Source organism: Rhinatrema bivittatum, chromosome 5 (genome assembly GCF_901001135.1).
Source record: "Rhinatrema bivittatum chromosome 5, aRhiBiv1.1, whole genome shotgun sequence".
Lineage (NCBI taxonomy): Eukaryota > Metazoa > Chordata > Amphibia > Gymnophiona > Rhinatrematidae > Rhinatrema > Rhinatrema bivittatum.
Window position 1 is genome coordinate 197,736,682 of NC_042619.1, and position 18,083 is coordinate 197,754,764.

The window sequence follows — 18,083 nt, forward strand, 5'->3', positions numbered from 1 at the left end:
CGCCCATCGCTGGGAAAAGATCATGTCTGACCAATGGGTCCTTACTATCATCCATCAGGGGTACCGTCTAAATTTCAGTCTGCTCCCGGAGACCTCTCCCCCATGTCAATCGTGGGCTTTGTCCGCCCTCCAGGTCATACTTCAGATAGAACTCGCCACCCTCCTCATGGCGGTTTCGGTGGAACCGGTCCCTCGCCATCAACAAGGACATAAGAACATAAGAACATAAGAAAATGCCATACTGGGTCAGACCAAGGGTCCATCAAGCCCAGCATCCTGTTTCCAACAGTGGCCAATCCAGGCCATAAGAACCTGGCAAGTACCCAAAAACTAAGTCTATTCCATGTAACCATTGTTAATGGCAGTGGCTATTCTCTAAGTGAACTTAATAGCAGGTAATGGACTTCTCCTCCAAGAACTTATCCAATCCTTTTTTAAACACAGCTATACTAACTGCACAAACCAAATTCTCTGGCAACAAATTCCAGAGTTTAATTGTGCGTTGAGTAAAAAAGAACTTTCTCCGATTAGTTTTAAATGTGCCCCATGCTAACTTCATGGAGTGTCCCCTAGTCCTTCTACTATCCGAAAGAGTAAATAACCGATTCACATCTACCCGTTCTAGACCTCTCATGATTTTAAACACCTCTATCATATCCCCCCTCAGTCGTCTCTTCTCCAAGCTGAAAAGTCCTAACCTCTTTAGTCTTTCCTCATAGGGGAGTTGTTCCATTCCCCTTATCATTTTGGTAGCCCTTCTCTGTACCTTCTCCATCGCAATTATATCTTTTTTGAGATGCGGCGACCAGAATTGTACACAGTATTCAAGGTGCGGTCTCACCATGGAGCGATACAGAGGCATTATGACATTTTCCGTTTTATTCATCATTCCTTTTCTAATAATTCCCAACATTCTGTTTGGACGAGGGTTCTATTCGAGGTATTTCCTCATTCCGAAGAGGAATGGCAGTTTGCACCCCATTCTCGACCTCCGGGTGTTCTCAGGTCCCTATCTCTTCACTTGGTGAGCACAAAGCAGACAAGAGCCAGGGAAGTGCTAGTTTTCTGGGCCACATGGAGGTGACGGTTCATGAGGTCACTCTAACTCACCTTTATATATGAGTCCCGTGGGACCAGTGTACTCATCCCTTAACAATTCTGGTGACTGCCTCATAAGGAATGAAAAGAGAGGTCCACTGGTGATTAGAGTTATACATTTTATGGGAGAGTGCACCCTCTATCTACTTCCTCATCAAGTAACCTTAGTATCAGATGTGTCCATCAATTGATGGGGAGCAAACACAGTTGCTTTCCAAATTCAGAGAACTTGGTCGACAGCAGAAAAACAGTTCCATAACAACCTTCTTGAACTTTGAGCAATCAGACACTTTGGGTGCTTTTTCACATCTCGGGGAAAGAGAATTCTCATCAAAACTGACACCAAGTAGCCATGTTTATTTCAACAAGCAAGAAGGAACAGGTTCATAGACTCTTTGCCAAGAGGCCATAAAGATATTGAAATGGTATGCAACCATCAGATCGTTCTGTAAGTGACCTGTATTCCAGGGATTGCCAACACATTAATAGATCGCCTCAGCAGGATGTTTCACCTTCATTAATTGTCCCTACATCAGTTAATAGCTGACAGACTGTTCGACCTTTGGGGATATCCCTAATTTGACTTTTTTGGTTGGAGAAGAACAGAAAACTGGGAAGATTTTGTTCCATTCTTCCAAGTAAACTCAGATCAGCCCAGGACACTTTTCTACTCTCCTGGAATGTAGATCTCATGTACCCTTTTCCACCAATTCTACTGATAGCTAAGACAATGCAAAAAATGCTCAAAGACTTAACCCAGCTGATTCTTATTTTACCATAGTGGTTCTATGGTAATATGACCAGTTATGGCTTAGGAAACAGTCAAGAGGAATAAGGAGGCAGACTCTGGCTGTTTCCTTAGGTGCAAGTTATTTACATTGCAAAACAAAACAGAAAGAAAACTGCTCACCTTGCAGTACTGGGTACAAACAAACTCAAACATAGCTGGTCTTTTCATATACTGGCTTCCTGCCTGCTTTCTGGGGTCCTTCTAATCCTTCTGGGTCCTGGCTCCTTCTAGTATGGTTAGGGGAGCATCCCTTCACTCAGAATTCCTTGCATGACTGATGCTCGTGGAGGACCGGGCTAGATAACTGTGGCCTGACCCTTAAGGTGGTTTGAGGGAGTTTCCTATATGCTCTCTCACAGGCCCAGACAAATATGGTTCTCGTACCTAGTGCTGAATCCCTCTAGTTGCCAATCAGTCTTTATTGACTCAAGAAGAGAGTCACCTGTATCATCTGAGCCTCCTCTCTCTCAACTTGACAGCCTGGATATTGAGCGCTTACATCACTTTCTTTACCTGAGGAAGTTGAACACATACTAGTATCTGCCAGAAAGCTCCCAACTAAAAAGGCTTGCTGCTTTAAATGGAAACAATTATAATTCTGGTGTCAATGAAGCACCCTGGATCGGTTCACATGTGAACCACAGGAGCTGCTTCAGTATTTGTTCTGTCTTTCCTCCTCAAGACTCAGTACCTCATCAGTCAGGGTGCCATAGCAGCCTACCATGTTCAGGTAGATGGTAAACCTATTTCCACTCATTTTTTAGTATCAAAATTTAACTTAATATCATTCTGGCACAGCTTATAAAGCTACCCTGCGAGACATGAAGTTAGCTTCTTTGACATTTCTCACATGGAAAGTATTATTCCTTGTGATCATATCAGCCACAAGAGTCAGTGAGCTTCAGACATTGGTTCATTACTCTCTTTATATGCAATTTTTCCACAAGAGTAGTGCTCCACACCCACCCAAAGTTCCTACCAAAAAAGATGTCAAATTTTCATATGAATTAATCTGTTGTGTTACTACCTATGTTCATTCTAAGGCCACACACACATACACATGAAGGTGAGAAAGTCTTTCTTTAGACTGTAAGAGAGCCTTGACTTACTAGCAAAAGAGAACTCAGCCATATCGTCAGGCCTAGCAACTTTTCATCTCTTACAGTCATAATTGTCTGGGCATAGTAGTTGCCAAACATCATTGTCTAATTGGCTAGCAGACTGTACCATGCATTATTTTGCACTCTCTGGCCTCCAGATTACAGACTCATTTTAGGGCTCATCAAGTGAGATCCATGGCTGCATTAGTGGCTCATCTGTGAGCCATGCCTATTGACTTCTACAAAGCTGCAACTTGGTCGACCATGCATACCTTTCTGTCCCATTACTGTCTGGACAATCTAGAAGTGACAGTAAATTTAGACAAGCAATTTTGCATAGCCCGTTCACCCAGTAGTTTACTCTCCATGATGGGGTCCAGGTTGTCTTTTTCAATAAGTGCTCCACTGCAACCCTCAGTTTGGGGGTCTTCATGTATTTTGGCTAATGCAGCCCTGCTTGCTGACACAGAAAGAAAATTTTCTTACCATAAACAGGGTTTTCCATAGACAGCAGGATGAATTGACCATGCTAAATACCCTCTCATCTCCATGGAGAGTTGATACCTAGCTAAACTTAGCTCTAAAATCGACTGAGGGGCTCATGAAGCAATGCCCATGCAGGAACTCCCACACATGCTCAGTAGAGCTAAAAGATCTATGAGATGTTAGACTTTGTCAGATGATGTCTCCATGTGTCATGGCTAATTCATTCTGCTATCTAAGAAAAGCTCTGTTTTTGATAAGCAATTTGTTTTACAATTTATAAACACCTAAAAATGAAAGTGATATTTATTTATTTATTTATTTATTTATGCATATATGCACACACATGCACACATATATAAGTATACTCTTGCCTATTGAAATTTGTTTGGCGTAAATTAACTGTTTGAAGGAATACAACATTTTTGTGTTTCAATGGTTTTTATAATGAAGAAGGGAATATTGCTTTATAATGACAACTGTCTTTCCTAAGAAATGCAGAGAAAGTTTCTAGTTGCTGATCAAAAGTAGTTTTTTAAACAATTTTGAATATTTAAAGAGAACATAGCTGCAGAAGAACTGTTGTAGATATGAATATTTCTTTCAGATATGTTTGTTTTTAGTGATGTACATGAAATGGTTTAAATCACAGTTTCATTTTTAATCATCAGCTTCATGATCACGTCACATACCTAGTGGACAGTCTTTGGGACTGCGCATCCAGTTTGTTGAAGGACTGGGAATGTATGACTGCTCTTTTATTGGAAGATTGCAGAGAAGAGGAAGAAGGTAGATGAACTGAGATGGAATAGTCTATTTTCAGTTTGAAATCTGTAAAGATACACTTTATCTTTAGTTACCATTTCTAAGATATTAGTGGATAAAGTAGTGCAGTTGCTGTTTGGTAATGATGTTCTTCCACTGTGAGAGAAAATAGAGGTGGCTGTTCACCTTTATTTTTGTGCAAAATATCTGTGAGAAGGGCCCATGTTACCAATACTAATGATTCCTGATCTTAAAGTTTTATTGGTGTGCTGTATAAGGAGTGGGGGAAAAGAGATCAGAGATCAAGAGGTCCATATTCAGAACTGTTTAGCCGGCTAACTCAGAAGTGAGATGGCTAAATGAATACCTGGACACTTATCTGGCTAAATTCTAGCCAGCTAATAAGTTAGCTGGCTAGAATTTAGCCAGTTAACATAGAGGCATTCAAAAGTCACAAATTTTTATGAGGTTTAAGATATATATTAGATTGGTATCAAGGCAAACAACAGGTAATCTTTTTTTTTTAATTTAATTGATCTAAATTCTGTTCCCTATCACACATTCCTTGTTGCTCACTCTCAGGGATAAGTGGTGTCTTTCCAAAGTTTACCTGACTAGTAATAGTTATGGGCTTTTCCTCCAGGAACTTGTCCAAACTGCTTTTAAACCCAGCTGTGCTAGATGCCTTGATCACATCCTTTGGCAACAAATTCCATAGCTTGATTATGTGTTGAATGAAGTCTGCTACCTTTCAGTTTCATGGAGTGTCTTGTAGTCTTAGTGCTATTTGAAAGTGTAAATAGCCATTTCATTTTCACATGTTCCATCCAACTTATAATTCTATAAACCTCTATCATATCCCCTTTCATTTGCTTCTTCTCCAAGCTGAAGAGTCCTAACCTGCTTCACCTTTCTTCATAAGGGAGCCATTTCAAACTCTCTTATCACTTTTGGTGCTCTTCTCTGTACCATTTCTAGTTCTGCTATATCTTTTCTGTGATGGAGCAGCCAGACACACAATACTAAAGGTTTGGTTGCACCATGGATTGATATAGAGGCGATATGGTATTCTGTTTTATTTGCCATTCTTTTCTAAATCATATCTTAACATTCCATTTTCTTTTTATGACTGTCACCTCACACTGCTCTGAGGATTTCAGTGTATTGCCCACAGAGACTCCAAGACCCTTTTCCTTGGTGGTGACTCCTAATATTGAACTCAGCATTGTTTGTTTAGAATTGGGATTGGCTTTCCCTTTGCATTTATCCACAGTGAATTTCATCTACTCATGAGAAACACTTGAGAAAATTAAAAAGTCACAGGATAGGAGGCAGTGTCCTATTGTGGATTGCAAACTAGTTAAAAGATAGGAAGCAGAGACTAGGACTAAATGGTCAGCTTTCTCAGTGGAGAAGGGTAAACAGTGGAGTGCCTCAGAGATCTTTCCTAGGACTGGTGCTTTTTAATATATTTATAAATGATCTGGAAAAGGGTTAAAATTTGTAGACAATGCAAAATTATTCTGAGTTATTATATTGCAAGTGGATTGTGAAAAATTGCAGGAGGATCTTGTAAAACTGGAAGACTGGGCATTCAAATGGCAGATTAAATTTTATAAGGACAAGTGCAAAGTGATGACATGGGGAAAAGTAGCCTACACTGTAGTTGCTCAATGTTAGGTCCTATATTACTAGTTACCACCCAAGAAAAAGATCTGGACAGCATAGTGGACAATACTTTGAAATCCTCAGTTCAATGTATATCAGTGGTCAAAAAAGCAAACAGAATGTTAGGAATTATTAGGAAATGAACGGAGAATAAAACGGTGAATATCATTTATTTATTTTTTAAATGTTTTAACCGCTAATTTCAAAATATGTTCTAAGCAATGTACAGCATATATATATAATACAAACTTTTCTAATGCCCCTGTATCGCATCATGGTGAGATTGCACCTAGAGTACTGTGTGAAGTTCTGGTGGCTGCATCTCAAAAAAGATATAGTTGCATTGGAACAAGTACAGAGAAAGGAAACCAGAATGCTAAAGGGGATGGAATGGCTCCCTCATGAGGAAAGGCTAAAGAGGTTGGGTCTGTTCAGCTTGGAGAAGAGATGTCTGAGATGAGTAGAAAAGAACAGATAAATGTAAATCGGTTATTTACTTTCAAAAAATACAAAAGTGGGTATTTCCTGAAGTTATTGAGTAGCACTTTCAAAACAAATCAGAGAAAATTCTATTTCATTTAGTGCACAATTAAACTCTCGAATTCATTACTGAAGGATGTGGTTAAGGCAGAATAGCAGGGTTTAAAAAAGGTTTGGACAAATTCCTGGAGAAATCAGTAAACTTTTATTAACTAAGTAGACTTAAGAAATAGTCAACACTTATCTCTGTGCAGTAGCAGCAAAGGATTTATTTACTGTTTGTGATCTTGCCAGGTATTTGTGACATGAATTGGCCACATTTGAAAACAGGATACTGGGCTTGATAGACTCTAGGTCTGACCCAGTATAGCAATTCTTATGTTCTTATGTTTTTATCATTCAGATGCCCAATCCCCCAGAATCACAAAGTTCTTCTGCAGTTCCTTACAATCCACTTGTGTTTTAAGAACTTTGAATAATTTTGTGTCATCTACAAGTTTGATCACCTCACTTGTTGCTACCTTTTTCAGGTCATTTATGAACATGTTAAACAGCACTGGTCCCACTACAGATCCTTATGGCACTCTACTATTTACCCTTCTCCATTGGGAAAAATGTCTATTTAATCTTTTTCTTTGTTGCCTGTCTTTTAACCAGTTACCATTTCACTGGGGAGCAATGACTTTACTAGAAATGGTATCCTTGAGGATTAGACACACAGCAAAAACTATTACCTTTTCAGATATATTACCTGTTCATGGAAAGGAAATTGAAAGGTTATGCCTTATACATAATTTCAATTCCTGCCTCAAAACCTGGTGTAAGGAAAATAGTTTTGGATACATTTGTGGCTGGGGCCATGTATAGAGCAATAAAAGGTTATATGGTAAAGATGGCCTACATTTGTCAATGGAAGGGAAGAGGATGCTAAGTGAAAAATTCAGATCATACATTATCAGGCATTTAAACTAGGAAGTGGGGGTGGCAGGAAATTGGAATGTCACCCCCAAGCAATACAGGAAGTGGGAAGAGAAAGTAACAAAACCAATTAGTTCAAAAAAACCCAGAAAAGGTAAATACGAAGAGCAGCTGGAAAGCTATGACAGCAAATGCTCATAGTCTGAGCAATAAAATCCCAGATCTGCAGGCCCTAATGGTAGAGGCGGAATTGGACATTTTATATTGTACACTGTTTTGATCAATACTTTATTGCTAGACGGTATATAAATAATTATAAATAAATAAATAAATAAGCACGCTTCCTCGTTCCAATTCTTTAGTTACCCAGTCATAAAAATCAATCAGATCTTCCCCTGATAAATCCATATTTCCTCGGGTCCAGCCAGGAAAAATGCTGCTAGCAGTAATTTTTTATGGGTTTGACAGTTGCTTGATAAGGATTGGGAGTAATTGCATGGACTACCCTTAAGAGAAACCTGGGTGTGACCTACACAGTGTGGTAGAAATTACCATAAGAAGCTTGCTGGGTTGACTGGATTTGCCATTTGGTCCTTATCTGCTGTCATTACTTTTTTATCTTGTTATTATAGGACATTGTCTCTTATCCCATGAGTTTTTAATTTCCTGAGGAATCACTTATGAGGGAATTATTCAGATACCTTCTGAACATCCAAAAACTTTATGAGGACCATATTCAGTGCCATTTATCTGGCCATGCTCAGCAACCAGCACTTAACTGGCTATCTTTTTATCTGGCTAAAAAGGTAGCCGAATAAGTTGGGGGCAAAGTGTAGGCATTCCAGGGCAAAATCAGCTAGGTGGTTAACTTAGCAGAATAAATGCCAGTATTCAGTATTATCAGAATAATGGGGAGATTTAATAAGGTATGATATTTTATCTTGGTGGTGGGGGGCATGCCTGTGATAATTAGCCCCAAATTAGCCAAAATGACATTTCATCACACTCACCCACACTGAACAGCCTCTGCCTTCCATTTGCTTATAAAAGACACAATTTAAAAGTCTTAAGGACCCTTTGTGTAATAAAAAAAACAAAAAACCCTTGCCATTTTCAACCATCCAGTAAAACTACCATTTATTTATTACCCATGCCCTCCAGTGTTGAAAGCATCATTCAAGCACTTCTGTATGAATATGGGAGTAAAGCCTGGAAGTCTGTACAGGAAGGAATAGGATCTCAATACAAATGCCTCATCTTCGGTTCTGTAACACTCAATCTGCATCCATTGACATTCCCCCAGTAATGGAACTAGAATGTTTCTCCTTCCAGCTTTCCATACAAAACATGTTTTGTTTTTTTTAATTGTGGTGTTCCCTCAGTAACAGCCAAACAACTTCAATCTTCATAAACTTTGTGAAGTAATATAAAACCCTACAAAAAAACTCAGAACTTATGTAGCAAACCTTCCATACCATAACATACTAACCCCCAGGACTCAAACAGCAGCATCTGTGTCTGGGAAACAGCAGCACTGCAAATATTACTACAGGCCCTAGAACACCAATACATCATCTTTGGGAGAAACAGAATAAGCCATACACACACAACTCACTGACCATTTCTTAGCGTCCAGTCAGATGAATCCAGAACAAGTAGATTATGCACCTCTACCAGCAGATGGAGACTGAGCAAACTGATATCACAGTATATATACCCCTGCAGTGACATCAGCCTGCCAGTATTCTCCATCTCCAACAGATGGTGGTCATGCATCTCCCTAATGGGGATTGCTTCGATTTGAAAAAAAGGAGAAATAAGAGAAAATAAATTTGCCCCGCTCTCCTGTGGTGATATCAAAAGGTTCCTCTCCCAGCTGAGAATTCCTGAGGTAATTTCCACGTCCCTCTGTACTCAGCCAGATAAGGCTGATCTCAGGTAAGTTTTAAATTAAAAAAAAAAAATACAGAGGAGAGTATTTTGGCATAGGGCTTTCTCCCTTACTCTGTCTCCTTGCTCAGCGCGCTGTTTTGACATACCTACTACTCCATGGGATGTCGAGGGACATGGGCAGCCTGGAGGGTTGAGCAGCATCTGTAGGCTAGGTCCCACTCTGAGGATTTTCGCAGCACACCGTGTGGTGGGCCTCACTGGCCTTTCACACTGTCAGTTCGGTGTGTGCGTCTAGCTATGCATACAAGTTGTGCGTCCTGTTTTTGGATGCTTAGGCAGGCCTAGTACTCTGTGCATCCAAGTTAAGCGGTGCCTTAACTGGCCATCTGTTTACCTGTGCACACAAGTTGAATGTTGCTGTGCGTTTGTTTTTTATGGTACCTATAACTAGGGATGCCTAAGTCTTGAACGCCTATACATTGAGACGCCTAGGTGTTTGACGTCTAGGTTGAACACCTAGAATTTTTGGATGTCATAAAAAAAATGCAGCTAGACGTGCGCCTCTGGCCACTGATCAGTGCACAACCGGTCTAATGGTGCCTATATCTAAGAAACCTAAGCGCCTTTCTCTTTGCACTGCCTGTCATATTTGGGCATCTCAACCAGGAAGCTCAGGAAAAATTACCTTCCTCTGACTTAACTAAGCCTGGTAATTCCCTGCCAGATGTAGTTCTGGGTAAAGACGTTTCAGATGGGGCACCTGATTTTGGAACTCCCCTAACTGGTTCTTCAGCAGGGGAAGGCAGCTCAGTGAGTACGCCTCAGGTACCTCCTAGTCTGGATACTTCTACATTTTCATGAGTAGAATTTTTCCAAGGATTGCTTTCCTTTCTTCAGGCACAGTCCTCAGCCCTGTCCAGTGCTCCCAGGGCAGAGTCGCAGGTGCAGATCTTGCCTGGATATACTGTTAAGCGCCGGAGTACTCCTAGAACAGCAATGGGACTGCCCGATATTGATCTTGGTGGCACGAATGATGACTCCGATACTGACTTTCTTGAGGATGGTGAAATTCCTCCAGGATTAGAACCATATAGAACTATGCTACGGTTAATCCATAGAGATGAACTGCTGACCCTGATTTCCCAGACCTTGAAAATGCTGGGAGTACCTGGGGCAAATTCCATGTCTACGCCAAAGAAAAATCCCATTTTGGTTTCTCTGCGTAAAGCCTCTTGATTTTTCTCTGTGATGGAAGTCATTCAAGAATTGATTGATCTTCAGTGGGGTGCCTCAGAAGCTAATTTTAAAGGAGATCAGGTTTTGGAAGGCCTGAATCCTCTGGATCTGGTGGTGAGAGAGCATTTACATTTTCTGAAGGTGGATGCACTTATATGTGCAGTCTCCAAGCGGACGACTGTCCCCTTAGAAGGAGCGAGTGGCCTTGAAGGATGTAAACGATAGGAGGATTAAAACAGCATGGAAACGCTTCTGATATCACTTTCTGAAGTGCTTCTAAAAGCTCTAGACGCTGGCAAATCATATCTCATCGCCTTACTTGATATATCAGCAGCTTTCGACACGGTTAATCACAATACCCTCATAAGCCGCCTCTCTGAAATAGGTATTTCGGCCTCTGCACTACAATGGTTTCAATCATTCTTGAGCAACAGAACATACAGTGTCAAAAGTGGTCTAAGTGAATCCAAGACAAGAAATCTCGCTCAAGGATTTCCCCAAGGATCATCTCTTTCCTCTACATTATTTAATATTTACCTTACACCACTATGCCGGCTACTATCAAAACTGAGTCTTCAATACTTAATCTACGCGGATGATATTCAGATACTCATACCAATCACCAGTACTATCACAAATGCCTTGATCTCTTGGAATGCAGCCTTATTAGAAATTAAAACAATTCTCATGGACAATCAATTGGCTATTAATACCAATAAAACCAAGCTTATCATTATTTCACCTCCAAAAAACGCATCCCTGAGCTATGATAATCTTTCAAATGACATGCCTACTATTATTCAGCAAGTACACAGCCTTGGCGTCATCATTGACAGCAATTTCACATTTAAAAAATTCATCGCGGATACAGTTAAAAGTGGTTTCTTTAAGCTACATACACTAAAACGTATTAAACCTCTTTTATAACAATACGACTTTCGCACTGTACTACAGGCGACTATATTATCAAAGATTGATTACTGCAATGCTTTGCTACTTGGGCTTCCTAAAACTACAATTCAACCCTTGCAAATTTTACAAAACGCAGCTGCCCGCATCATCACTGACACAAGCCGCCATGAGCACATCATTCCAGCCCTTCAATCATTACACTGGCTACCCGTGGCATCCAGAATAATATATAAATCCTTGACGCTGATTCATAAAGCCACCCACAACAGAGATATGAACTGGTTCTCTGATCACCTTCAATTCAAAACATCAATCCGCCCAACCAGATTCCAGCATTTAGCTAAACTGAAGATCCCTGCACCCAACCTGACTAATCTGTCCACTACAAAAGAACGTTCTTTCATCATTGCTGGATCCAGACTATGGAACACCATGCCATCAGAATTACGACAGGAATATTGCTACAAAAAATTTAAACAAAACTTAAAAACCTGGCTATACAAAAAAGCCTACTATTCTTGAACTGAGTCCTTTGCTTTGCGTTCTAGTTTAATCCCACAGACACTCATATTCTGATATTTATTCTAATTATACAAAGTTTTTACATGGATTTGTATTCTGTCAGTTTTAATGTTATAATGTAAAGCAATATGCTGAATTAATGTTTGAATGTAAACCGAGGTGATGTTACTTACGTGCCCCGGTATATAAAAAACCCGTAAATAAATAAATAAAATAAATAAACTATACTTAAGCAGCCTTTTGAAGCAATGGCAATGACTTTGCAAATTGCTTCCTGTTGCTTCCTTTTGGTTAATTCTGTCTTAAGAGGTTGATGATTCTGGGAGGAATTCCAAGACAGTTATGGAGCGAGAGACCGCCTTCTTGGCAGATGCAGGCTGCAATTTAGTCTACACCTCAGCCAGAGGGGTGGCTTCTGTAATAGTGGCCAGGTATCATTTACGCCTGAGGAATTGGTCGGCCGATGCAACCTCCAAGGTTAATCTCAGGAAATTGCCCTTTAAAGACTCGCTCTTGCTTGGAAGTAAGTTGGAGAAACTGGCCAATAAGTGGGATGAATCACCGGTTCCTAGATTACCAGAAGATAAGAAGCAGACGCCATGCTCTTTTAACATGAGAGGTCATGCTAGAGGATCCAAGGGTGTTCGACTCTATAGAGGAGTGACATTTCAGAAGACTGAGCATTTTGGTAGGTCTTTCGTCCCAGAGAGCCCAGAAGGGGTGCGGGCTTGGGAAGTGGATCTTCCCGAGCTCCCAATGAAGGTTTGCCGACCCACCCCCAGGAACAGGAGACAGGGGGACGCCTCTCTCTCTTCCATCAGAGGTGGGTCAAGATTACATTGGATCAATGGTCCTGGAGGTGATACGAGAAGGATATGCGCTGGAGTTTTGCAGTAGTCCTCTGGATGTATTCTTGATCTTTCCTTGCCACTCCCTGCAGAAGAAGCAGGCAGGGAAGGATACATCAGCAAGGCTTCTCAGTCTGAAGGCTGTGATTCCAGTGCCCATGTCTCAAGAAAATATGGTTGATATTCAATTTCTTTTGTTGTGCCCAAGAAAGAGGGATCCTATCATCCCATCCTGGATGTCAAAGGTCTCAACCGTCATCTGTGGGTATCACATTTTCGCATGGAGACTTTGCACTCGGTGATAGTGGCCATGCAGTTGGAGGAATTTCTAACCTCTTTGGACCTGCCTGAAGCGTATCTTCACATTCCCATTCGACCAGAGCATCAACGCTTTCTGCAGTTTGTAGTTCTGGGACGTCATTTTCAGTTTTGGGCACTGCCTTTTGGTATGGCCATCCACTCCCAGGACCTTTTCCAAGGTAATGGTGGTAGTTGCGGCAGAATTGAGAAAGGATGGGATCCTGGTACACCTGTATCTGGACGACCGGCTGATTTGAGCCAAGTTGCTGGAAGAGAGCCGCTTCATGACCCGCAAGGTAATCTTCCTGTTGCAGGAGCTCGGCTTGGTAGTGAACCTGGTCAAGAGCAGCCTTCAGCCTGCTCAGTCATTGGAATACCTTGGGGTTCAGTTCCTTAAATATACAATTAGTGTCTCTCACCTGGTTCAGGAGTCAGGTGAATGGCAGATTCTTATCGGCTCATCCTGATGTACCCGTTTCCTGAAAGGAATGAAACATCTTCGTCCTCCTTTTCAGTTTCCGGTGCCCTTATTGAGTCTTAATTTGGTATTCTATTTCTTCTCATGTCCTTTTAGTCTTATGCGTAAACTGACCTTGCAGTTACTGACCTTGAAAATGGTGTTTCTTGTGCAATTTGTTCTGTGCGTAGGGTTTCCGAACTGCAGTCTTTGTCTTGCCAGGAGCCATTCCTCTGGGTGACTCCTGGGGTGGTATAGCTGCGAACTGTTCCTTCCTTTCTACCGAAGGTGGTCACTGACTTTCACTTGAATCCGTCCATCTCCCTGCCATCTCTGGACAAAGAAAGATGTAGAGGAGTATCATCTGTTGCGACCCTTGGATGTCAAGATACATATCGTCTGGTATCTGGAGGTTACTAAGCCTTTATGGAAGACGGATCGCCTGTTTGTCCTTCATAGTGGTAGTAGGCAGGGAGAATAGGCCTCCCGGACTACTATAGCTCGCTGAATTAAGGAGGTAGTCACAGCTGCATACGTTGATGCTGGAAAGCCGTTATCTAGTCAGATCAGGGCTCATGCAGCATCATGGGCGATAGTGAAATTGTTGTCTCCCCTCGACATTTGTTGCAGTGTGGTCCTCATTACACACTTTTTCCAGGTATCATCATCTGGATGTGCAAGCCTGGGAGGACGCAGCCTTTACACGTGAGGTTTTGGCTGGACCTCGGGCAGCCTCCCATCCTATTCAAGAGTAGTTTGGGTACATCCCACTTGCTCTGGATTCATCTGACTGGATGCTAAGAAATGAGAAATTACTACTTACCTGATAATTTCCTTTTCTTTTGGACAGTCAGGTGAACCCAGCTTCCCTCCTTTGGCTGCTGAATGGTTGTATTATGTTCCTCCTCCATGGCTGCAGGATATACAGGATTACTGGCATTGCAGGGATATATATACTGTGATGTCAATTTGCTCCATCTCCATCTGCTGGTAGAGGTGAATAACCCACTTGTTCTGGATTCATCTGACTGTCCTAAAGTAAAGTTAATTATCAGATAAGTAGTAATTTCTCATTACCTGATACAAAATAAGGGACCACAAATTAAAAACAGAAAAATGCAGACAAAAATCGAAATGGGAGCCCTAAGAAGTCCAACTCCACATGTAGTACAACACCAGAAAAAAAGAAACAAAAATGCCTTTCATCCTGAAATGATCAAAATGCAAAGATGAAATATTCAACTCTCTAAAAAATGTAAATAAAATATTTTCTACTTGTGATTGGATTGGGTTGGTCCTGGTCTTCTCCATTCCACTTTCCATTTCTTCTCTCCCCCTGTCTTCTTCCCTTCCTTCCCTACATCTGTTTCAGACATTGATCCTTCCTTTTCATCTTTTTCTCCAGTTTCTCTTCTTTGCCTTTCTATCCATTTATAGCTATATTTAACCCCCTTTTCCCCCTCTAACTGTCCAGTCCTCAGTCTCCCTCTTTTCATCTCCCACCTATCTAGCAGCTTTCCATCTTCCTCTCTAATCCCTCTCCAGCTCTCCCCTCTCTCTCCTTCTCCATTCCCCTCTTTTTCATCTAATCACTAGTCACCAATTCTGCCATCCTCTATACTCATCCTATCCTCGTATACCTTTCTGTGCCTTTCATCCCCGCAGCAGCCCTTCCCTTTCACTCACTCCCTTCCTGGTCTTCAGTGCATTCTTCTGTTTATTACTCCTTACCTAGCCTCCTGATTTCCCTCTTTTAATACCTTCCCAACCCTATTCCCACCCTCTCTCACCTCCTTCATTAACCCATCCCTTTTCTCTTGCACCCCTTCACTGCAACCCTTTTTACTGCCTTTCATACCACTTCTCAATCCCTCCCCACCCTTCAGACCCTCTTCTCTTTCTTCCATCTCACACTCACTCATAGCCCCCCCTCCCCCCCCCCCCCATAAGCCAATCTAACACTTCCTACTAGCACCTACTCATTTGCCAAGTCCCATCTTAGGTCCCTGCTCGCCACCATTCATAACTCCCTACTCTACTCACCAGTTCTGTCAGAGATCCAGCTCTCCCCCTCCCACCACTATTCAAGTCCCTGCTCCCCCCTCCCGTTCTTCCCATGCTCTCCACCTCAATACCTACTCTCCCCAAGTCCTTGAATCCTATTTTTCCCATTCTATCTCCCCAGTCCCTAATTCCCATTCTTCCCTTGGACTACCCCCTAGTTCCTGCTTACCATTCTTCTTCTGCCTCACCCCTCTCATCCTTGCCTCCTGTTTTCCCCTGCTTTCCCCTTCAGCCCCATTCTTCTTGTGCTTTTCACTGCTCCCTCAATAAATTTGACTTCTGCTCTTCCCCTGCAAAATCCTCTCTCTCCCTCTGCTCCAACTGACACCTATAAGCTGGTTGGGCTGCAGCTAAAACTCCAAGGCCGCCTTCCTCCTGTAGCCCTGCAGCGAAACATCCCCAGTTTTAACCACGGGTTTGGTATATATGGCGTCTCGAATGGTTCAGCTGTTAGAACTGTGTGATCTTATGCAGTTCTAACAGATAATGTTTGAACCATGTAGTGCTCCGTAGATACAAAGTCCCACAGCTCCATCAGGGGATGTTTCACTGTGGTGCTGCAGGAGAAAGTAGGCACTGATGTTTAAACTTCAACCCAAGCGGCTTAGAGGTACCAGACAATTTAGGTTGGTTGACAAAAGGGTGGCTTGTGATGATTTAGGGCAGGGGTAGGGGGATGGGCACTAGATCAAAACTTCTTGAAGCTTTGATGTCAAACTTCTGCACCGGGCTCTATCTGATGATGTCACCTCCAATTGTGAGAACTTTCATCCTACTGTCCTCAGAGAACCCCTGTTTCAAGTAATCAACTCTACATTTTTTCTTCAAAGGCAAATGGATAGAATTATTTCCACAAATTTTGCCCATGTTTCTTTCACCTCTTTTCCCTTGTGAATTACTGATGAGGTTATAATTTGGTTTAAGGCCTGAGTGATGCCCAGAAACGTGCACTCATTGGAGTTGTCACAGCAAGTGTGCAGCAAGCTGTAAAAGGCCATCCTCCTGCAGGTAGAGGACTGCCCAGAAAAGTAAGTGATTATTTTTTATTCTCTCTAATTTTTGCACTGAATGTTTTTCTTCAGCATAAGTTACAGATAATGGTATATTTTTTTTAATCTGAAAAAGAAATGGTTATACTCTCAGATACGTTTGACTCCTTATATTATAGGAGGATCTTCTGAATAAATGCCATGTCGTCATGTCTGCACAAGGCCCCTTCAAGCCAAAACAGTATAGCTTAGTGGAAGCTTTTGTAACACCAGCTGCTTTGTCTATTAATAACTTCTAGTCTGAATTCAAACTACACTTTTAAATTATGTCTATGTCCTTAAAATGAGAACTTTTTTTATCTATTGATTTATTTTGTATTTAGTTCAAATTTTTTTATTGGTTGCTCAAGATGAGTTACATTCAGGTACAATAGGTATTTCACTTAACTTCAGATGGCTTACAATCTAAAGGTCCTGTTCACCAAGCATTTTTCCCATAGGAGAAAACCTTTAGTAAATAGGTCCCTAAGGGGGTCAGTTTCCAAGGAGTTACCGCGGGTGATAATTCCGCAAATCGCGCTAACAGCCGTTAATGCGATTTGTGAATGCAAATTTTTAATTTTGTATTCAGGGGGCGGAGCAAATGTAAAGTAGGGAGGATTTATCGTGTGCCACGAAACAGCCGCAGTGTTAGCGCGGCTCCTAACGCGGCCAATAACTACACCTCTCATTTGCGTTACGTTGTGCGCTAGAGGCCGGTAAAGGTTTATCACGGTTCACGATGTTTCCGGACAGGCCTGTTTCAGTATGCTGCAGGCTTGAGAGAGAGAGTGAGAGAGAGAGAGAGAGACTCTTGCTATAGTGCCTCCCCCCTAGACAGGTATTTGTATCCCTAGGATAGGCCCACCTAGTAACTCGAGGTGAGAGTTAAGTATTAGTGTAGGGGGGTAGGGGCCACTTTGACATTCAACGTGAGATGTACGAACAGAACAGTGGTCTCTTGTGAAGATTTGCTGGCCTTCGGAGTGAGGAAACTCACTCCAAGATGAGATTTGGGCAATGTTCTCTCAACCTAGCTTGATGTTACCCAGGTAGAGAGTCCCTCAAGCTAGGCTGAGAGAACCTTGCCCAAATCTCATCTTGGAGTGAGTTTCCTCACTCCGAAGGCCAGCAAATCTTCACAAGAGACCACTGTTCTGTTCGTACATCTCACGTTGAATGTCAAAGTGGCCCCTACCCCCCTACACTAATACTTAACCCTCACCTCACGTTACTAGGTGGGCCTCCCATAGGGATACAAATACCTGTCTAGGGAGGAGGAACTATAGCAAGTCTCTCTCTCTCTCTCTCTCTCTCTCTCTCTCTCAAGCCTGCAGCATACTGAAACAGGCCTGTCCGGAAACATCGTGAACCGCGATATATACTGGCAATGTAAAGTTCCTTTATATTTCTTAAACACTGTTCTTTTTATTTTTATTTTATCAGACACATCCTTTGTGAACCAGATCGGTTTCTTATTTCTCTTACTTTTGTTTAATTTTCTAACATATAAATTTGTCA

The 18,083-nt window shown here is 41.7% G+C and overlaps 1 protein-coding gene across 2 annotated transcripts in view; it reads left to right on the top strand.

Moving 5' to 3' along the window:
* Positions 1 to 18,083, top strand: part of LOC115092303 (cohesin subunit SA-2-like) — a 360,840-nt gene that overhangs the window by 178,014 nt on the left and 164,743 nt on the right. For both annotated transcript variants that reach the window (XM_029603069.1, XM_029603070.1), the window contains 2 exons: positions 4,143 to 4,260; positions 16,459 to 16,562. In XM_029603069.1, coding sequence (XP_029458929.1) covers positions 4,143 to 4,260; positions 16,459 to 16,562 — 222 coding nt within the window. The remainder of the gene's footprint in view (positions 1 to 4,142; positions 4,261 to 16,458; positions 16,563 to 18,083) is intronic.